The sequence below is a fragment of the Lutjanus erythropterus genome, chromosome 19, assembly GCF_056507025.1.
Source record: "Lutjanus erythropterus isolate fLutEry1 chromosome 19, fLutEry1.hap2, whole genome shotgun sequence".
NCBI lineage: Eukaryota > Metazoa > Chordata > Actinopteri > Lutjaniformes > Lutjanidae > Lutjanus > Lutjanus erythropterus.
This window is the reverse complement of record NC_139335.1, coordinates 10,089,326-10,112,180: the sequence shown is the minus strand read 5'-3', so window position 1 is coordinate 10,112,180 and position 22,855 is coordinate 10,089,326. Positions and strand designations below refer to the sequence as shown.

Sequence of the window (22,855 nt, the reverse complement as noted above, 5' to 3'; positions counted from 1 at the left end):
AAAGATGTAATGCTTTACACATTTAAATTCCTAACTTTACAAGTCAGACAGGAAATGTAAATCTGCCCGTGGAAAATGAGACAGGAAATACTGGATGTGTCTAACGTGAGTATAAATTCATATTTTGTCACTGTAAGATCATGTCAGGACAGGGAGAAGTGAGAAATTGTTGACAGCAGAGAGAGTTGGTATGAACACAGCATTGTCGTTATGCTGAACCCTCGTTTATGTGAAATTAGCTTCAAAAGGCACGGACGGGGTTCGAACCCGCGATCTTCGGTTTACGAGACCGACGCCTTACCACTTGGCCACCGCGCCTGCGCTGACTTTGTTGCCTATATCCCTTATTGTAGATACGGCATTCATATAGTCGGTGACTTTTTATAGGTAATATTATGACTCGGCTTCCTTTTTTACATTTTTTGTTACTGACAACAACATTATAACAATAAGGTAAGGCATATAACACCTCAATTTTAAATGATAAATACATACCGAGACTCGACTTCCCTCCTCCAAAAAACACATGGACCACGTGAGCTGCTGTATTGTTGTAATTCGGCCACAAGGGGAGGCTGTTACCTTCCATACGGGGTGAACAACATGTGACTGCAGGTTTTAGCAAGCAGAGGTCTCTACTTTCCAACAAAGGAGCACAAAGGAGGTGAGAGCTGCTCTTTACAGTCTTTACTCTTTGCTTTTTGTGTTAAACATTAACTTATGGAGAAAGAAAACTACACGTAATGCTACCTACAGGCACCCACAATAGAAAAATGTAAGATGGGATAGACAGCCTAATATACCATTGTGTTAATTTTAATATCTTAGAAGTAGCGGGCAAATATAAAGTTTGTCCTGAGGGTGGTAATAAAGGCAAAGCCAATGGATCATTAACATTAAAAGGACCAGGATCGTCATGCTCAGCAAATTTGACTGCAATTCAAAATGTGCAAATGAACTCACTGAATGTGAACATGAATTCACATCAATACCCATCAGATTTCAATATGTCTCGTCTGCAAGACTGATAGTGGATGAAAATGTCACTAGGGCTGCAACTAACAATTATTTTCTTTCAATTGATTAATCTGATGATTTTGACTTTTTTATTAGTTCTGATAACATTTTTAAATTTGAATATTTAATTAGAAACATCTAATTGTAATTTCAAACTTAGTTACAAAATTGAAAATCAAAAGCCGGCGCAGTACCAACACAGCCCACACTTTTGGAATCACTGGTTTAGTATACAAAATGTCCAAAAAAAAAAAAAAAAAAGTACAGGAACGCAATCACAGTTTCTCAGACCTCAAACTGACGTCTTCAGATATTGTCTTTTGTCGAACCAGCAGTCAAAAGACTCTTCATTTGATAACAAATGACACAGAAAAGCAACAAATCACTTGCCACTTTATTTTGCCACACACTAATAAGATGTAACAAGCTGTACTTTGTATCAAATTAGACCAGAAATAATATTCTTATTAGGCAGTTTTAGACTATTTATTAGACTTTATTAGAGGAAAAATAGGGGCACATCACAACAGAAAAGTACTGTAAATTTAACTGTATTGTTGGTCTGTTAGATCCTTATTAGACTTTATTATTTATTGTGACCCTTTAGGAGGAAGCCACTGAAGTGATATAGTCATCAGTTTTTGACACTTAAATAATTTGTGATGACAGATACAAAACACAAAGTCTGGACAAATTTTATCTTAACAGTAGTGTCAGAGAAAAGGTCAGGAGGTCACCATAATCACCAGGAATCTTCTGGGGACTATTAATATCCGAACTCAATTTAATGCCGAGCTGTGCAGCACCTTCAAGATATTTTGTTCTCCGTCCGTATTGAACAGACTGAGATTGAGCTTGCATAGCTAATAACTATGAGAACCAGTAGGCTGCTTGTAATTCTTTTCTCAGCAATACAATATGCATGAAGCCCGACTGCAGCTTTTCTCTGTCTTTCTTTTCAAAACATCAAAGATGAATGCTCGCCTGAGGGGCTTTTTTTCCCCCCCTTTTTTTGAATCAGATATGCTAGAGGCTGTTTGAAAAATGAATAAGACTCATTTCCATTGGGAATGAGTTAGCACTGAAAATCACAGATGTGGAGTTTTCACCTTGACCTGCTTAGAGCAAGTCGTCAGCACGCAGACCAAAAGAGGGGCTTCTCTCTCGAATAAAGCGCATAGGTAGATTTGATTCAGAGCACCTTGAAACGTGACACTGTTTCTCTGCTTTAGTGTTCAAACCTTTTACAGAATATAATACGTTTAGAAAGCAGAGATTTATGTTAATTTCACCCACAGGTCATATAATTTGCAGATGCACACTTCATCTTTCTCCGAGTCCCAGGGTTTTCTAGGAGAAGTGTGAATGTTGACTTTCTTCTAGGGGATGAATATTTGTCTTGTATTTATGCACCTTCTGTCCTTAAGATGAAATTTTCTTGAACTAAATCAACTGTCTGAAAAGCCTTCGGTGGAAAAAAAAAAACAGGATAAGCATCGATGACCAACTTTAAAGACTTTAAGTTGCTGGAGGTGCTTAGAGGTAATTCTATAATGTCACATGAAATTGATTCTATTTACCATAAACCTCTGCAGCATCATAACCTGAGAGACACAATATGTTCCAGTCAGAGATCACATGGATCTGGGGGCATTTTTGTTCATGCGGAGAACACCAAGCAGCTCACTCCCTGAGAGAATAAGAAGTATTACTGCAGCAATCTGTTTAATTATTTATTGGTGTATCGCTTTGAAGAATCATCTTATTTTGCTGTGCTTGTGCAAGAATACTCCTGTGCCCTGAGAATCTGTGAGAATATTTATTTTTTTGTTCAACAGACTGAACACACACACTTTTTTTTTCTGTAAACTCCTTTGTTATGTAAACAAGAGTGAGATTCCAGGAGATTTTCAGTGTTTGAATTTTGATAACTAACCAGCACAATGATGTATTGCACCAATCTATCAACAAGCTTCCTCCAGCTAGTTTATATTTCTGTAAGCATGTTAGCATAATTGTTGTTTCTGTGCCATGATGATGATAACAATAATAATAATAATAATAATGAACTTGTGTAGCACTTTTCTAAAAATAAAGTTTACAAAGTGCTTTATATACAGTAAATGTCCATCTCCCTCAAAATACAGCAATAACAAAACTAATAATAGATAGAACATAATATATAAGGTAGGCATACAATCTACATTCTACTATTTTTTCGTGCATAGATGTACGCAAAGTTTTAATACTGGCATGAGCTCTACACTACACCACACATGCACTCACACACTGACATGTTCAACAATAAAATTAAGATTAATAAAATGCAAAATTAAGTGTTTACTACGAGATATGCTCAAAATGTGTGCAAGTAAATTTCCATTTCAGAAACACTGCAGTTGCTCTTCAGTTTGCAGTGATACATTTATTGATCACACAGTTAGAAATAAACAAACAAAAAAAAAACAATAACTCAACCGGTGACTAAAAGAATAATGGAAACTGAACACTCAGTTTTTTTTTATGTATAAGTGCAGGGGGCAGTGTGAGTTACTGAAACAAAGTTTATTAACTATATTCATTATGCAGACTGAAAAAATGAACTTTAATTTGGGACAGTGTTTGGAAACTGAAGTTATATCGCTCTGTCTGAAGTCACCAGACTCCTTTTCAAAAGGCGTAATTTTACATCGCAGAACACAGGAGTTGCTAATCTGCTGCAAACTCGATCTGTTAGCTTGTTTGTGCTTTTGGAAAAGACTGTCTGACAGCAAAATAAAGTGGTGAAAATATTCTAAACAGCGTATGTAGCAGAGTAATGGATGTTGCATATCTTATTGGCTCTATGAAATAGTCCTCATCTCATCATCTCAGTACCCTCTGACACAATGATGCTGAAGGAGCGCCCTGCTTCCTGGTTGCCTGTTCACCCTGCTCCGCATTTGTCACAGGTATGTTAGCAGTGTCAGTGTTCTTTGTGCTCCAATTAGCCGTCCAATTGGCTGCTGTTGCATTACTCATTTTGCATTTTGTAGATTTCCCAATTGTGGAGCTCCCTCATTGTAGAAGTGAGACACTCTTCGTTTAAACAGCGTCTGTCCATGATGAACCTGAATGCCTTTTCTGGTATTGGTACTATAAAAATTAAAATAATAATTTGGTTAAAATAATTCCCTGGGTAAAATTCCCATGGTGGCTTTGTGGTGATTTGATAAGGTAAGGCCTCCACCTAATATGACCACCTGGTTGCCACACATATACTTAAACTGATATTGATTTTTTTGATCATGACATTGTCCACAGCAGTGCATTGCTTGGCTTCCTTTACTGGAATTCCTTCTACTTCTCCAAACTGAGTGCCTGCTGACTGTCATCTCCTGTTGGTAATACACCTAATATGGTTAAGTACCTCATACAAACCCACTTCAGAAAACCCAGACAGTTTAAAGTTACACCTACATTTCCCACCTGTAAACTGAGCACACGTTCTTCAGGCAAATCAGTGATTGCTGCAAATTCAGAACTTGTGTTGAAAGACTCTGTAAGAAAGGAAACTGTTGTGTACAACTTAAGAGAACCAAGTGTTAGTAAGTTAGCTAAATGCAAACCTTAGTATGAGTTTGTGTTGAGATGTTGAGAATTTTGATGTTAGAGCAAGCTGAAGCTGAAGTCTTGGTCTGGACCACCCTGAGGCGAAAGAATAACACATCATCTAAACTGAACTACTGATGGGAACATTATTTATTTTATCAATCTGCTCTGTGGAATGTGCCATAGAGAGTTCTGCAGTCTGTATAGTGAGGTTAGGTTGAAATCCTATTTAATATCCCGTCTATGGTTGAAGCGAGTTGTCTCCCCTCACCACCTCCTCCCCAGACTCAAGGAAGCTCAGGGAGGGTTGCAGGAACATTTGATCAGCTGTTTATGACAGTCAGTTAAAAGTTATTTCTGTCAGTGTAAAGTTAAGTCTGTCATCCTGAAAACAAAAGCCCACTGCTCTGAAAATACACACTCTGGAGTGTTAAGTGACTGCTTGTCTTTCTGCCTGCCAGACTCCATTACCATTTTTGTTCATTTTAACTGTTGTAACACCTCATCCATGTAAATGATGATTAATGACAACAGAGAATAACTCATTCAGCAAACATTCAGCATTAATTTGAACTCTAATTAACATGAATCAGGCAACCAAAAACAGTTATATTATAATATATTACAAAGTTCTCCTTTAAGTCACTAATTTTCTTTATACAGTGTCAGGGACCAAGCAGTGAAAAAGGAAAGAGGGTTGAGAAAGAGGGTTTTATTTACCCAAAAGATGCAAAACAATATAAAGCAAGAACTTAATAGCTAGGTCTATAAAAGTCAACAAAATATACTTCTACTCAAAATAATAACAATAAAACAGAGTGTTAACTGAACAAACTGACCTAACAAAATGAAACATGAGGGAACATATATACTGGCTTGGCCAAACCAACTAACACAAAAGGGGGAAACAAAATGGACCACCACTAAAACTAATACAAAGGAAATACTAACTAAACCCAAATCCCCCCTCTGACATGGCTGGAGATGGTACGTCCTGATGAGCTGGCCACAGGATTTAACAGGTTCCACCCCTTGGCTCCACCTTTTGCCTGTCCAGGATGATACCACCCCACCAGCACGGTAACTCAAAAGAAGACATAGAAAATTCATTAATACAGCAGAAAATTACAAATTTTAACCTTACAGTGTGAAAATGTGTGCACTCAATTTAAACAATGTAAAGCTAACGAACATTAAAGAATATATATATATAATATAGAAATCAAATAAACTGTAGAGTGGACCTGAATTGTTTGGGGTGTGGTTGACTGCAAATTAAATTAACCTGTGTACTGAACAAAGGAGTGAGGTGAGTGTGTGCACAGTTTTACCCTTTAACTGTCCATTTGTGTGGCCCTGGCCATCACATACAGTATCAAGGATTTCTGAACTGAAATTTTCCATGATATTGTACAACAGTCAATCTTCCTGCTATCCATCTGAATAACATATCAGGCATCCGTAGTTTTTTCAGATCTTTAAGTTGTAATTTATACATTTTAAGAGCTTATCCCTCTGATTTATTGCTGTTTATCTTGTGATGTCTTATGATATCGCTCCTGCTGGTCTTTGGCAAATTGTTTTATTTTGTGAAAATATAATTTGTGATATTAACTACGTGTTTTGTTTGTACAGACCGCTGACAAGTTAAAATCTGGGAATAAAATATGTTTAAATCCGGACAAATGCAAGTGGCAGGCAACACTGTGGGTCTTTGCTGGTGCGGTGTGAGGAGAAAATTGGTCATTGTGAGAAGGGTATCCTGGAGCTGACCCTGGCTACAACCAGACAGGCGAGTGTGAAATCCAGTTGAAAGGTAAGCAGCAGATAAAGCTACATAACAAAGGCAATATCATCTCTCCCCCTTTCTCCCAAATTTCTTTTCATCCATCTTTCTCCTCCTTTCTTTGCTTCCACCCCCTCAATCACTGGGCTGTTTTCACAACTTCATACAGCAGATGGATGTAAGTTTTAATTAAATATCACTTTGTGATGCAGCTCCCTGAAAAGGCTTCAGGCGGAAACATATAATGTCTAAGAAACTGATTTGACTTGACACACAACGCTGCTTAATTTCTGCTTTTCTTCTTTTTTCTGTTGCTTAATGTGTACGGAGCAATTAGGTGCACATCACCCATGCCTGTTGGGTCTGTTACCATAGCTACAATACGATTGTGCAGACAATCATCTGGTCCTTGTTTCCTCCAATAGGGTCGCACGGCTGAAGCTGCAATATAAAGTAAAGATGCTCATCTTTCAGCAACACACTAGTAAGAATGAGAAACAGGTTTATGAGTACGAGAAAGTATTGCAGAGTGGCAGGCAGGGGACTGCGCCCAGTCATGGCGGACCACAGAGACAAGATCCGTCGAGCCACACAGCAGGAGAGGAAGGTGAGAGCATCTACCATTTTGAAATTCAACTCCTCTTATTGTTCATTGAAAGAGTTTGGCGGAACAAAACAGTGACAGTAAACAAGATACGCCTTTGCATTCACGCTTTGAACGCAAAAAGGGACCAGGAGGAACAAAAAGGAAGTGTCACTTTAAATGAAATGCATTGGTTGGATGAAAGCAGACAGACAGTCTGCTTGTACTTATAAACGTAGTTCGAGGCTGCTCAGGTCAAATTTAGTTTCAGTTGGTGAGATCAAAGAAATCCAGCTGAGCTTTGATTAAAAAGATGGTGTTCTTTTTTACCTTACATGTCATGGAACAGCTGGGGAAAAAAGTCAGAACAGTTCTGTGGTTTAAATTATCAGAGTTTATCATTTACAAATTTGCAAGTAGTTATACAGATGTGGCCTCAATCAAAGAGAGCTCCAAATCCCATCAATCAGAACATCTGAGGAAAAGATGCGTTCAGGGACAATCATGGAGGAGCTTTGAGGCCGGGCTTGTTGAAATCAAAGGCCTGAGTGCTGAAATAAATTTTTTGCAGGCTGTCTGTATCATTCTGACAAAAATAAATGTGGTCAGTTAATCTGCGGCTGTGAAAAGGACAACAGCCAATGCAGCATGTTCAAGCTGCCCCCCTACTGGGCGGCCCATGAGCCTGTCGATATGGTGGTTTGATGTTGGATGGAAAATAAGAACCCCCCACAACAAACAGGAGGGCTGGAACAGAGAGACTGGAACAGAGAAAGAGAGGGTAGAAAGGGAAGAACCATCGACAGATGGACTCTGTTGTGATTAAAGATGGCGGCAGTCTTCACTGCAGACTACGAAGGACTATACTCGATCCATAGAAAAGCGGTGGGAGTAGTCTGCGATTCAACACAACAAAACCAAGAAGCACACAGTAAGGTAAACCAGCAGGTATGATGTCTGCTTTTGAATCTCTGAGGATGAAAACTACGCTTACCAGTAACTTTCCATTGTATTGTTTATCGCTCTATTATGTCTGTTATCGTTTTTCATGTCAGTGCCATACTGGGTTTTGTTGTGTCCTCCCTCTCATCAAAACCGAAGCACATCATTTGATTTGACCAGTGAATGCGCATCCCATGACCAGACCACTGAAGACCCCGATAGACTGGACGCTTAAATTAATTTGAATATTTTCAAGCCAGCAGATGTCTGACAATGTACTTACGCTATTTGGTACATGGTTACGGATGTATGTCTTTGGTATTATATCACCATAGGAAATATGGGCCTTTTAATAAGATTTTTTTCCCCTTCTTGCGGGGAATATGGTGTTCTGTGAGCCAGAATATCCAGCAAAATAAACTCAAGTCTGCAAATTGCTCAATCCTCTGTGCCTAATCCACTCCAAGCCTTGTTAGTCATGATATATTCAGCCAGGACAAAGGACATCAGCAGGACTCCAGAATACATTTTCTAACAGTCTTTTGATATTATTCCTGGATCATTTTCAGAACTTAAAACAAACACTGGATACCTATTAATACACCCGACACATTTTTATTAAAAACCTGCTTATCTAAATAACTTGTTTAATCATATCTCTGTTTTTGAGTGTCTCACTTTAGTCTGTAAGCGCTGTTTGTTTTCCATGTTTAGCCTTCGAAAGACGTCTTTATGTTTCTTTTGTTCGTCTTAACTTTTAGTGAATTCTTTGAGGCTGGCCAATTTAAAAAAAAAGAAAAAGAAATCTCTATTGTGTGAACTCAGAATGGGAGCATTCATTTAAACGCCTTAATGGACTTTTGTTCATCAGAGAGTCTTCAACAGAGATAAGCCTATTTCAGCCAAGGCCTACTAGGGAGTCTAAATCCATACTGACAGGTGGAACAAAAGACAACTGAAAGGGCTGAATTGGGAAACATGAAGTTGTTCTGTGGTAACACTTAACTGCAGCGGCATGTTTTAAGAATTCAAAAATATTTTAAAACATCAGTATAATTCATGATAAATTGCAATCATTCAGAATGTATCCTTCTTTAGGAGTCAGGATTGTATTGACTGTTTTGAAAAGCTACAAACCACAGAATTTGAATTTTCCAGTCATCATAAATTAATTTCACTGATCGGTGAACACATTCAAAAATAACTCTCAATAACACTCATTGAAGGCTTTTTACAGCTAAATTCTTGCAACAATTCTGACACAAAAGACTTCTTTTACATGAGCTTAGCTGATTTCATAAATAACCAGGTCTAGTTCATACAGTCACACCTCAGAGCTGAGCAGGGAAACGTCTTCTATTGTTCCTCCGCCTGCTGAGCAGCTCCACTGGGCCAGTTGCTTAAGGGCTTCTTGTTTGTAGTTGCTGAGGAGTGGAAGAGTATTTCTCATTCACCCTCCATACGCAACCGTTTCTAGATTCAATTGACCAACCCTGGTCACATGACTTATTCCTCTTCTGTTACTGAAACATTTCATCTTTCTAGTTTACTGTAAAAATGTTTGTGAAAGTAGTTTTAAACAGGATGCCAATAGAAGTCAAAATGCCTTATCATTTCTTTGTTTGTGTTCTGAAAATGTTATTTATGATAGTCCTGGTAGATCAAGGATGTGAAATATGTGACATGTATAAGATCCACAGTGTCCTTAGTTTGACCCAGCCAGGCATCTGTATGGATAGGATTCCCTCTGCAGTTAATGAGCAAAGTCCAGAATCCCCTAAAAGTGAAGAAAGTAACTAAGTCAGTCAGTGTGGTCCAATTTTGAAACAAAACTTAGAAGCAGTAGTTCAGGCTGTTGCATCCGTGGGCACAAAAAAGACTGTTTTATTTGGCAAAAGCTCCATAATAACTTTTAGCACATTGTAATTCAAGTGGTCTGAGAGAAAACTAGACTTCTGTTCCTCCATTTTGCTCTGTTTTCAGGCTTTAGAAATCCTAGTCTGTGATGGGAGACTTTGGCCTGTTACAGGTCAGTAGGATAGTTGATGGCAAAGTCTCATTTTCAAAGCGTAGGTATTCAACAATCTGAGAAAGACACTCGGCAATCAACCATCCTCCAGCCACCAATCCAAAGTGTAGGGCTGTGACAGTACATATTTTTTCTTTCCAAAGTGGCAAACCAACATATTCTAGCAGGATGAGTTTACTGCAGCAGCCTTAATAATTACATTTTATTGGTCTCTATTGACGCATACTGAATTACACAGTTCCTGTAAGAAATAAGACAGTATAAGTGTGTGGGACAGTGCTGCTCATAATGGAGCAGAATTGTAAACTTGGCAGTAAATGTACAGTACAGGTGAGAGTTAAAAAACGTAGTAGATGCTCGAGACCAAGGAAAGTGTAATCTGCTGGGAAATACCCAATTTCTGGAAAAGTGAGGGGGTTACCCCCAAAGTAAGCTGAGCTGGAAAGGCTAACATTAAGCTAATGCTAATACTAACAGAGCATTTTAGCTTTTTAATGTTCTATGCAATCATTCCTTTCAGAGGCTTCGTAATCCAGCGTGGAACTGCAGTGTCATTTTGGAGACACAGTAAAATAAATTCATAACAATAATCAATTATCCATTTTTCCATTTGAAAACAGTTGTTGTTTTTAGCATTTTGTTAGCTGCCCACTGGCAATCCTAAGACTCCTTGGGTTGAATCTGTTAACCAATCAGAGCCTGTGTTTCTGACTTGTGTGTGACAGTGCTGATCCACAGAGTTATTAATAGATCTATGCGCTGATCTCAACATGAGATTGACCCTTCAAAATAAATTTTACAGTAATAAACATAAGCAGCTCAACTCTGTTGTAGGCAACAAATGACCGCGGTAATGCAGTTATCGTCACAGCCTTACCGCAGTGTGTGCAAGTTCATAACCTGGGACTGAGACTCAGCAATCAACTATCTTTCTCCAGATTTGCTAACTCCACTTTTCATTAATATATATATATATTTTCTGTTGTACTTGATATAATTATTGATGTCCCCTTGAACTGCTGAGTGTGAGAAGTCTGTCAACATCAGACGCTGCGTCAGACTGGTCCTAACTTTGGTTGATCAGTGTGCCTGGTCACATCAGTCCTCTCTGGCGGGGGACTCGTCTGAAAACACTCATCTTCATGACCCGACGCCAGCTGCCTGCAGCACTCATTCATGTGTTCCTTTTTACTTGATTATCTATCAGTTCTGCCCTCCATTTGATCCTCATGGTTCTGAGCTGACCACCGTTTTGATGTTTAAAACAGCACTGCTGATAATTCAGCATTGCTCCAGCGAGCAGAAAAGCTGTAATGTGCTGGAGAGACGGTGCTGTGTATGATCATTAACTTGATGTGTGATTTGCCTGTCTGGTGACTCTTCACCCTACTCCTACACTCTTGTCCGTGTCTGCTTGTAAAACTGAAGCCAGAGTCAGGGATTTATGCACTGCAACAATTCTCATATGGTTGCAGTGAATTCAGCTCTTTTTAATTAGCCATATTATACTGCGTTTGGCTGCTGAGGCTTCATGATGGGTTCAGACACCCTGAAGTAATAGATGATTCTTAAAGCTCTTGACTGTCTACAGTAGTGGTCTTAAACAGTAGTGGTTTTATTTTGTCTCCCTCAGCATGCATTCTGTGTTGTTAACTCTTCAAACCCCTCACACAACAAATCACAACATATTGTGGCAAATGCAGTGGCATCTAACACAAGTTCAGCTGGAGTTAATGTTAGTGCAGGTAGTAAGCTAGCATTAATTAGCTGGACATGCTAATGTTTGCAGCTTCTGTTAGAGCAGATAAAGACAAAGATTAATCAATTCCTTATGCGTGTGCTCTTGTGTTTTACGTTTTTGAAAGATGACAAAAAAAGACGTCACCATCCAGACTCATAAAACACAGAGAAATGCTTCTCTGAGAGCCCCATGCACACCGCCTCAACATGTAGAGGAATACAAAGGTCAACGGGCTTGCAGTGCCCTTTTTATGGCAGCTAATCTATGACTGGACAGTTGTTGGTCAGTGATCAACTTTAGATCGCTTTAGCTTTGAGAGAGACATTTCGAGGATGATTTTTTCCTCAGCTAACATGAGTTTCTCTGTGGCCCACAAGCCCAGAGAGCAACATGTGACATGACTGAGCAAATGGCAGGTGCAGAGCAGTTGTGATCCTATTGCAGCCAATCACAGTGCATAGAGGTTTTAAAAAGTCGGAACCCATACCATACTGGTTCAGATTATACAGTCTGTGGTTCAGATGTCTCATAGTAGCTCAGAGATTTTATCATAACACACATGCCATCTGATCAGGCCTGTTTTATCGTATAAAAGTTTTGAAAGCTTAACCTATGTAACTGGTATCATGATAACACTTTTAAGAGTATATAGTGTATATTTTGTACAATAATGGCCCAAACATTGCAAGAATAAAATCATACAGTACTTCTTCTATTCCCATCTGTTTTTCTGCCATGTATAAAGCAGACTTAACAAATATTTTTTCTTCTGCAGGAACAAATGGATGGCAAAGAAAAACTATTATGGCGACGTTCTGCTATGGCCAGGCCTTCTCGTGTCAAAGTTATGAGAGGGATGTTTCCATCACTGCAGCCAGATGTGTTGAATAACTGTGCAATGGAATCCTCAATAAATGGATGTGCTGCTGGAGGATGTGCGAGGAAGACAATCAAACTCAAGGTAGAACATGTTGATTTGCATGTAAATCAGATTTTTCCCCATTATCTTCATATGAACTGTTGACACAGTGTATGCACCAGGCGCAGAGAGAATACTGAAGAACTAAGCCAGTCAGTATTTGGTTCATGTCTAGCTTTTTACCTATTTGCAAGTGGAAGTCAGCAACTCCCTCTTCATCATGCACAGCAGTGCAACTTGTCTGTTGCTGGTGACACAGTGACACACAGTCTGACTATCAAAATGAATGTTCAGTGGGAGGAAGCTCCTTTAATGAATAATGCACGCTAACTTCTGAGTACCAATTAAAATGCCTAATGTGTGATTCTTAAATAAATTATACCAGACCTGCATTATTTTCCCTAAAAATTAAGAGACAGGTCACCCCAAAATCGAGAGCCTACTGTCAAATTTAATGGAACTAGCTGGCAATCGGCTTGTGTTGCTTAAAGCACCAAAAATACATTTAAAAAAACTCAGCAGCACTGCCTCCTCCAGAAATCTTGACAAGTCTTTATGTGTTCTAACAAAGTGTTGTAAACAGCCTCATGTCTTGTGTGTTTCATCAGAATACAGAGATGGGCTGTCAATAATACCAAGGAGGTTTTATATCTATCATAAAACAACTGACTGAGTTGATCTGCAGACTGTAAACTGTCAGCCATGTTGGTGGCTCAGAGAAAGGGTAAAATCCTCAGTCGTAAGTCTCAACATAAAATAGATATGTCCCTTGTAGTAGCTTTAATATATAACCTACACTTTAAAGGAATCTCGCAGGATAAGGGCACAGTGAAGACCTGAACAGAGGCTATTCATTTATATTCACAGAGCCTTCACTCTCTGCTAAACTGTCTCATCCTGCATTGAAAAATTGTTGTTAAAAACTTTTAATGTACACAAAATAGACAGAGGCTTGTATAAAGTTTCTAAAAATATCAGAATTCATCTCTGTTGCAATATTCACAGGAAAAAATTGACTCAAAATTCATCTAAATCGCTCGTTTTACTCAAACTTCCTGTATTTGCTGTGTTTACTATTTGGGTTAATTGTACAGTTTTCAGTTGTTCTGTGTTGTTATTGTTATGCATTAAATATACGTGAAATATCCGTAAAATATATCACTTAGTCAGAAGTCATCAGTTTAGTCAATGAGTTCACTTAAAGAAAACGCTTGGAACTGCTGCAGTATCACAGAAAACAACTGATGCTATAAAGAAACAGAGTATTTGAGTATCAGGGTGCTTAAATTGTTGCTGCACAGAATCAATTTTGCCTCGAGGAAGGTGAAGTGTGTTCAGTCTTTTTCATCTCTTTTTATCTTGCTGGCATGAATATTGTAAGCGCTGTGTACTCTGCACACTTTAACAGGTTTCTAGGTTTGAGCAGGCAATTCAGGTGATACGATGAGACAGAGTGTGAAATGTATATTTCTGTTCTTTCTTGTGCTCCCAAACGATTTGAGATAATTACATAATCAAACGCGTTTATGTTTTTATGGCGTTCCATCGTCCTTTCATCTTAGATCTTAAACCATGTGACTGCTCAATGATTGCTTGACATGAAAGTATAGGAACTGGCAATAGCCTTAACCGCTGCGTTTGGTTGATCCTGTTGTCTTTGTACACTGTAAAGCCATAAAGTAATGACACGATCAAGTGTAACTCTAGAAATAAAGGTGCCATGCAGAACTCTATAGGGTTTTTTTTTAAAGGTTCCATTTGGAGCCCTTTCATGGGGTTCAACATAAAGGGTTATACCTACAAAGATCTGTGAAAAGTTCCAATGAAAACCTCCCATGAGAGCACTTCTATGCTGTAATGGTTCCGGTCAGAACCCTGTCCACCCAGCCTGCATTTCCAGCAGTTTTGAGCAAAACAGTTGTAATCAAGGACGTCATCAACAGAGGACGTTGCACAACAACCTGCAGAATATGACATGCTAACATTGGTTCCCCAGGAAAACCTGCTATTTTTAGGTTCCCAGCTTGGAACCAACTTTTCAGAACCAGTTTATTTTTGGTGGAAATGAGAGGTTCTACAGGGGACCTTCCTTTGGTGTAATGGGTTCACCCAGAACCCTGCCTGGAGGTTCTATCCAGAACCCTTCCCTCTAAGAGTTCATCTAGAACCCACCCAGGAGGATCTAAAAATACCTCCTTTTTTAAATAAGGGTTTCACCTATAATCCTCTTGTTCCTCTTCTAAGGGTTCTTCAAAGGACAAAATTATATTCTACAGATGAGGAAAAAACATAAGTAAAATTAATTGATTAAGGGAATTGCAGGTACATTTAAAAATATTTTTATGACTCTTTCTTCCAAACAGGGTTCTTTGGATGAAAAGAGTTGTTACAGTCTTACAAAGAACCCCAACTCTTTAGGATGAACCGTTTTGGAACCTGTTTTTCTAAGAGTGTGTTTAAAAGTGTTGTCTAAATGAGCTGAAACATAACTGCAGTGAATGTTTTGTTTCAAAGCATCAGTGCTGGTTGTTATAACATATAAAGGCAAATTATTGCAGTTCTCAGTTCACGCTTTGTGACAGAACAGTCTAAACAAAGGTTTAAATTTTGTTTAATGGTGCAAAGTGGCATGTCGATAGCTGTTTGTACCACTGTAGTGTTTGTGTAGAAGAAGTGTCACTGCTTAGTTTGGTTTTCACCGAAGATATATTGGATTTACTCATAAACACTGGAAAACATAAACAAAGTATATCTCCAATGTGGTGGCAAAACGTTTGCCGACATCAAAAGCTATGAAGCATTAAACCAAAGGAATGTTGGAAAACATTGCAGATTATTGTGATATTGATATCCCAAGTGTTTGTGTTTGAGTCATGTCACTGGTAAATATGATACATAAAACAGACCAATGAAAAGGTCACTGCAGTATGTGTTTACTGGAAACCAGACATGAACATCACTCATTACGCATGTTGTGACTGAACAGTAGTTGACGCTGTGGCCAGCTGTCAATTATGTGCTGAAGTAAAATATCGTAAATCATAAACTCAGGTATCGAGGAGTTTCCCTGAGTTTACTGCTGCTATTTATCGCTTTTGTCAGCTGTTCCAGTGAAACTCCATGGCGATAAAATTCATGACAAAGGCTGCCTGAATGCACCACCTTACATGAAAGGCAAAACTTGTGCCATGAAACGCTGATTTAACTGATCAAAGTACCTTCGGCCCGTGTTAACTAATCAGTGAAGTGATCTGGTGCAGGCATCGGTTGGTATGAAAACCTGCAGACTGGCTGACTCCACAGCACATTGTTGTCCAACCTGCTCTGTAATTTCATTTACAACACTCAAAATAGCAAATATGAACCTTATACTGCGGCAAACATTGTTTATGTTGTAAATGTGAACTGCGGACATTGTTTTTGCAGTAGAAGAAGCCATGACGAAAGGTCGACTCTATCGGCGTTCTTTTCTGGGTCTTTCCAATTGAAATTAACTCAGCTGTTAACAAAAAGCAGTGACGTAGGTCAGTGGGTCTGAAACTTTTTGAGGGCAAATTTATGTTGCAGAATTACTTTTTGTGAGTGTATGTTTCTGTTCACAACATAGTGGTTTATGCTGATACTTGCCATGTTTGTGCTGGTAGTTTTAACTATTAGTGAGGTGGTTGTTACATTTCTGTAGGGCATTCACATTTAAGAATCTGTAATCAGAGAATTTGAACTTTTGACACAAACCAATTAAGCAATCAACAAAACAATAGATTAATTTAACTTTATAACCAAACTAAATTAATAAACTTTATTGATCCCACACTGGAGAAATTCAGTTGTTACAGCAGCTCCAGGATCAGAAGTTCAGATAGAAAGGAGAGTGACTGAAATATAGAAATACAAGTAACCCATATAAAATAAAAAACTATACACAAACTATATGCACAATATACACCTTTCACTTTTCCCAGATATACAGATGACAGGTAATTGCACATGTTGCAATATACACATGGTGTGTAGCATTGCACTAAGGGAAACATAATATTGTCTTGAGATACAAGTCGACATTACTGCACAGATGATTTCACGGTGTCAAAAATAACTATAAATATACAGTATACTGCACAGGATAATTGCATATATGAAAGATTTACTGTATGACATATATGATATATGTATATATGTAGAGAGAGTGCTATACATAAAAAATGATATAGTATGCAAAATTGTATAAATATAATAAAGATATATTTAAGAAGGATACTATATAATGTATATATATGTATATACTGATATGAAAATATAATGTCTGTTGTATATATAGCGATGTAATGTGTATAAATGTTAGTAAATATGATATACAAATACAAAATAAGTTTAGTTAATTAAGTTAAATGCTCTTTTCTTGTTTTTGGTCGAATGCTGAGCCACATTTCCGCAGCTTTCAACCTAAAAAGCAAGAGAATGAATTCATTTATTTTAATTCTTGAGACAGAGGGATATAAAAAAACAAAAAAAAACAAAAAACAAAAAACAAAAACACATCAGTGTACCACATGTACCTAAACTAAACGCTGGCAGTTTGTGTAGTGAACGGGCGAGGCGCTGTGCATCATCTGCTGCTGTGAAGCCTGAGCAGCTCCGCACAGACAGTGAGAGAGAGAGAGAGAGGGAGAGAGACGGAGAGAGAGAGAGAGAGAGAGAGAGACATGGAGAGGTGGAGAGCGGACTGTTTTCTTTGTTATTTTTAAAGTCTTGCAATTCGCAACTATGACACTGTTGGCGGTGACTTGTGCACGTCCAAATTCCCGATGCAGTCGAAAGCAGCGAGAAGATTTCCACCGGTTAAGTATATGTCACTTTTTTTTTTCTTCTCCCCCCTCTTCCTTCTCTCCCCAGCTCAGAGATTGGGATTGCGGTAGTCGGGAGATATGTGCCATCGCTTTGCTGCTGCTGGTTGTAAATCTGTTCGGAAATTGATGTGGGATTCCCTCCGTGTCCTCTGACGGCAGGCAGGGGGAAATGTTTGCGGTCGGCGTGTTCACGGTCGTGCAGTTTTAGCGGCTGGTAGCGGAGGAATCACAGATATTAATAGGTGAATAGTGTGACAAAGTTGTGCACTTGTCGGTCGGCTGCTGAAAGGCCTGGCTGTGTGTGTGTGTGTATGTGTGTGTGTACGGAGTTTGTTTCTGGTTTCCCCTCCCCCACCAGCCGCTGCTGTTCTGCTCATTCTGGAGAGGCCAAGACATGAATGTGATGAGAGGCTCACTTCAGAGCAACACAAACGGATACAGTTTCGGGGAAAAAAAAAAAAAGGGGGGAGACACGTCCTGAAAATAACGCCTCGACCTCTCCGCATATTCCTGCCAGGCCGCACACCTGTGACCGCAGAACCGTTAATTTAAATATCAATGCGCTAACCGAGCAGCTCTCCTCCCGATGCATCCTCACGTACAGGTAGATGACTGAATAATTCCTCAGCGTTGATAAACTATGCATTCAATGTGCTTATTATTTAAAACCGCGCAGATTTTATTTATGGTAATCGTTGTCAGCCCTGCACACCTGAACACGTGCTGCTCACACTTCAGGAATGTGCAGAGAAATCAAAGGTAGTGTTACCAATTTCCGTCTTTGTTCAATCAGGGAAATGATTTTTATCTGTACTGAACAAGACAGGGAGTGGGTGTGCCTGAAAGGGAATGTAATGGCAACTATTCAAAAGATATCTCTTTTGAAATCACAGCTGCGGTGAACCCAAGCTTTTTGAAATGATCAATCTGCTGTTTGTTTTCAGGATCTATTTTTGATCCAAACACGATTAGAGATAGAAGTCAGGGCTGTTCGTCTTAAATATATTTTAAAAGAGAAATCTGTATGTGCTTTGTATCTGTATGTCTGTATTTACTGTGATAAATCATAAAATGACACTGATATGTCATCAGAAATGATGAAAACATGCTACAGCCATGGTGTCATCCTTTGAAATTTCCATTACAGGCTAGAATAACTGTTTTTGTTTGCCCGTTTCTCATTAATTATAATTAAAATGAATGCTAGTGTCTCTAAATATATTATATTACATATTATATATGTTAATTTCTGATCATGCTGCTTTTGTTTTTAGGATAACAGGCTTAACTTTACATTGACAGACAACTGACAGACATAAACAGCTGATCAACGTACAGTGTAGGACTGGTCGTCGCTTGTTATTGTCACATTATGATGTCGTGTTCGTCCTACGCTCCTGCAGTCTTCCTGCAGCCTGCCTGAGCTTCCTTTAGTCTTGAGAGGAGGGTGCGAGGGGAAACGACTCGAACCATAAATTAAATATTAAATAGGAGTGCAGTGCCAAATTTGGGATGCACAGTTGTTTCATATTTCTTCTTTAGCCAACCTTGTTGACTTCTTGTTTTGATTGGTCAGAGCCATTACTGGCCTAGACCTGCACATTTAATAGCAATATTATCAAAATCACAATATAGCCAAGTGCAAAACTTGATGATGGGGAAATAATCATTTGCACTAATCATGAGTCATATATCTAAGAAAATAATTGCAATGTTATTTTTTTTACCATATTGTGCAGCTCTACTGGTCACCATCCTGCCCACAGCAGTCAGGAAATATCACCTGCTGCGTGAATGTGAAAGCTGACACAGTCAGACAAAATTGGCTTTTTCGTGCTCTGTGGCTACATCCAGAAATGGGAACTAAAAGGGTTACTGACACGGTATCTGGGAAGCTTTATTATTAGGTGTATGTGCAGACCATCGAGGTGGAGATACAGGCACCGATGTGTCTCTGCACAGCAAGAAAGCTCAGGGAGTGAAGGACAGTGCATGAGCACTGGGATGTGTCCTTGAACAGAACATTCGTGATGTTATTCTGCAGCTGACCCTGCACTCTGATAGCAGGAGAATGAAGTAAGAAGATAGAAAGATCAATAAAGTATCAGTGGTAGTGCTGCTCATATCAGCTAATAGTTGAGAGTAAGGCTGCTTAATTATTGAGTTCTTTCTGTAAACCTCAAGTGACTTTTTCATTGTGATTATACACTGATAATTTGGATGAAACTGGAGTAGCTGTGTGGAATAATGATATGTTATGCATGAAAGTCAGAGGATAGTACTGCAAATTACATTAACAGTAGGTACTAGTGCCCAGTAGAAAGCTGCCTTCAGCTGCACAGACAGCAGTGAAGTCTTGACTCTTGGCCTGGATTAGCACAACACTGTCACATATCCTACCTATGGATGTGGCTCTTTATGGCACCTTCATAGACTTATCAAACCACATTATAAGCCTTATGACTTCAGTTTCCAATTTCTGCTTAGGTTTGCAGAGTGCAAACCTAAGCCTTGCAAAGTTTTTCAGGAATCAGAATTGGTTTTATTTCCAAGAAGGTTTTCATATGCAAGCCATTTGCTTTGGTATATTGGTGCATAAAACAAAGTTTAAGGCAAATACTGCAGATCAAAACAGAAAATCAGTAAAATACTGTCAACATACAAAAAAAAACCAAACAGTAAAAAAACATGACTGTGTTAGTAACAAGCTGCCCAGGCTTATGCAGGAATGTGCAAAATATAAGACGAGGAATGTACAAGTTCACAGCATTAGCCTAATTAAGAGAATATTTGCAATGCATAGGACTTTAATGTAACACGTAGAGGGTGGATGGGGGTATGAGAGTCAGTGTCAATGGGGGCTGCGGCCCTGCTTGATTAGGCTGACTGCAGACTGTTTTACCATTTTCAAAATATTATGAAAAATCACAATATGGCTGTGTGCAGTATCAAAATTGTACATTTGTTAATGTGTGACAAGATATCATTAATGAAGTCTGTAGTGCTGCAGAGATGCCCTGGCCTACAAATCTTGTTCTCCAGATGTAAACAATGTTTGTTTTGTACAAACGCCAACAAATTACACATCATCGCAATGTTAATAGGAAAACTGAAAATTGTGATGCAGAAATGATCCTTCCCTCTAACAGTGAATCACATTGCAAAATGACTTTTTTAACCGTATCATGCAGCCCTGGTATTAATATATTCCTGCCTATCAGATTGTAAACAGCCGTCTTCACCAGCCTACCGCACAGGATGTGCTGCGTTTAGAGGTGAACCAGGAGCTACTTTCTGGTTCTGAAGCTTTAGTGTAGCTTGTCTCTCATTTTCAAATCCTCTGGGTTTCTGCAGGATTTGTATTAATTTTAATGTTCAGCTGGAAACTGTTCACATGATGAGCTTTTCATGAAATCTGATAAAAATGCAAACTGTGCAAAATTCTTAAAATCCCCTAAGAACTACTAGTCTTCTTCTAACCAGGCAGATGGCAAGTATGGCACATAATCGATCGACCTTTTGTCAGCACTAGATCTATTAATATGTTTTCACTTCTATTTGGTACCAATAAATTGCTGCATAGATTTTTGCTGTTTATGTGAGAATGAGTGTTAAAATATCTTCTCATAGTTGTGCCGTGTCAAGGCTGGCACTACTCTGCCTTTCAGTGATGTGATGAAGCTCATTTTATATTTTTCCTCCTTGCAGGAGTTTTTTTGCAGTGGCGTAAGTAGAGGTCTGGATCTAATAGTTGTGCAGTGTGGGCTCTACAGGGACACGGTTTATGGATGCTGGGACTATGAGCATAAGCGACAAAAGGGGCTACTTAGCAGACCTGGGAGGCAGCTTCACTGAGGATGCTCCCAGACCTCCAGTCCCAGGGGAAGAAGGTGAGCTGGTGTGCGGCGATGGACGTCAGTACAGCAACCTCGGCTTTTCCTCAAAGAACGAGAACCTCAAGTGCGAGGCGTCTGTGGCTACGCCCAGGCGACCTGACTTGGACCTTGGTTATGAGCCGGAGGGAAGTGCTTCCCCCACGCCACCCTACTTAAAGTGGGCAGAGTCTCTTCACTCCCTCCTGGATGACCAAGATGGCATCCATCTGTTTAGGACGTTCCTCAAGCAGGAGGAGTGTGCGGACATGTTGGACTTCTGGTTTGCGTGCAGTGGCTTCCGCAAACTTGAAGCTAACGAGGGTAACGATGAGAAGAAGTTAAAACTGGCAAAAGCGATCTATAAGAAATACATCCTGGACAACAATGGGATTGTTTCCAGACAGATCAAACCAGCCACCAAGTCCTTCATCAAAGACTGCGTCATGAAGCTCCACATTGATCCTGCAATGTTTGACCAGGCTCAGACTGAGATACAGACTATGATGGAGGAAAACACCTACCCATTATTTCTTAAGTCTGACATATATTTGGAATATACACGGACAGGAGGAGAGAGCCCTAAGCTGTACAGCGATCAGAGCTCTGTTTCTGGGAATGGAAAGGGGCTGTCGGGTTATTTACCAACTTTAAACGAGGATGAGGAATGGAGATGTGACCAGGAGCCGGAGGAGCAGCCCGAGTGTGACCCCACGCCGAGCAACCGGCTTACTCAGAAGCTGCTAATGGAGACGGCACCGCAGCGTGTTGCCAGCAGTGCGAGATTCCAGGACAGTCACGAGTACAGGTAAATCCTCCCTGCAATCTAAAAAGCTTCACTTCAGCTCTAACTACACAGCTTTTCTCTGCAAACTGCTGAATTAGAAATAAACCTGAAACCCCACAATACCAGGAACGCTGCTTGAAGTTTGAAATGAAAAGAGTCTGAGTGCAGCGCAAGAGACAGCTGATAAGAGGAAGATGGTGGTGGAGAGGAAATGTTAGAGGCTGCCCTTGTTGTTAGAAGGTTGAAGTAGAGTTCTTTGTTTTTGTTGTGCGGGTGCTGTGGGAGTCATGTTTTCCCGCAAGCTTTTGTATCGAAAAAGTTCAACATGATTTTGTTTAAAGATCCTCCCCATTCAAAAATGTGTTTTTCTTATGTTTATGACAGCTAAAATGTCTGACCTTGACTATACTGACTTGTATCTGTGCAAAGTTTGTCATTAGAGAGGTGTTTTCATATTCCTCTGCTGAAGGAGGAAACGGGCATGCACTTCACTACAATCTGAGATTCAGACATACCCCAGGCAAGCTAGATTTCGATTAAATTCGAAAGCAAATTGTTGTAATGCAGGCAGCAGTGTGCAGTGCATCAATATGGTGATATGTAATTAGATATTGTCCTAGATTCTGTATATTGTGATATGGCTTACATGTTGCCTTTTCCTGGTTTTAGAGTCTGCATTACAGTAACAGTACTGATGATTATGGAGCAAAAATATATATTTTAAAAAAGGATATTAAGGTA

The 22,855-nt window shown here is 39.3% G+C and overlaps 1 protein-coding gene and 1 non-coding gene across 5 annotated transcripts in view; one reads left to right on the top strand and one right to left on the bottom strand.

Annotated features, from left to right (window-relative positions):
* Nucleotides 1-246: 246 nt before the first annotated feature.
* On the bottom strand, nt 247-318 carry trnat-cgu (transfer RNA threonine (anticodon CGU)). Its single transcript has one exon. It is a non-coding gene; the product is annotated as a tRNA-Thr (tRNA).
* A 5,457-nt stretch (nt 319-5,775) lies between these two features.
* axin1 (axin 1) overlaps nt 5,776-22,855 on the top strand; it is a 39,972-nt gene continuing 22,892 nt past the window's right edge. For 2 of the 4 annotated variants that reach the window (XM_084743979.1, XM_084743976.1), the window contains exons 1-5: nt 5,776-5,917; nt 6,244-6,424; nt 6,820-7,001; nt 12,465-12,650; nt 21,164-22,135. In XM_084743979.1, the coding sequence (XP_084600105.1) occupies nt 21,240-22,135 (896 nt within the window). In that variant the 5' untranslated portion in view covers nt 5,776-5,917; nt 6,244-6,424; nt 6,820-7,001; nt 12,465-12,650; nt 21,164-21,239. Of the gene's footprint in view, nt 5,918-6,243; nt 6,425-6,819; nt 7,002-12,464; nt 12,651-17,284; nt 17,452-21,163; nt 22,136-22,855 lie in introns of those variants that run through there. The other 2 variants (XM_084743977.1, XM_084743978.1) reach the window with 2 other exon arrangements.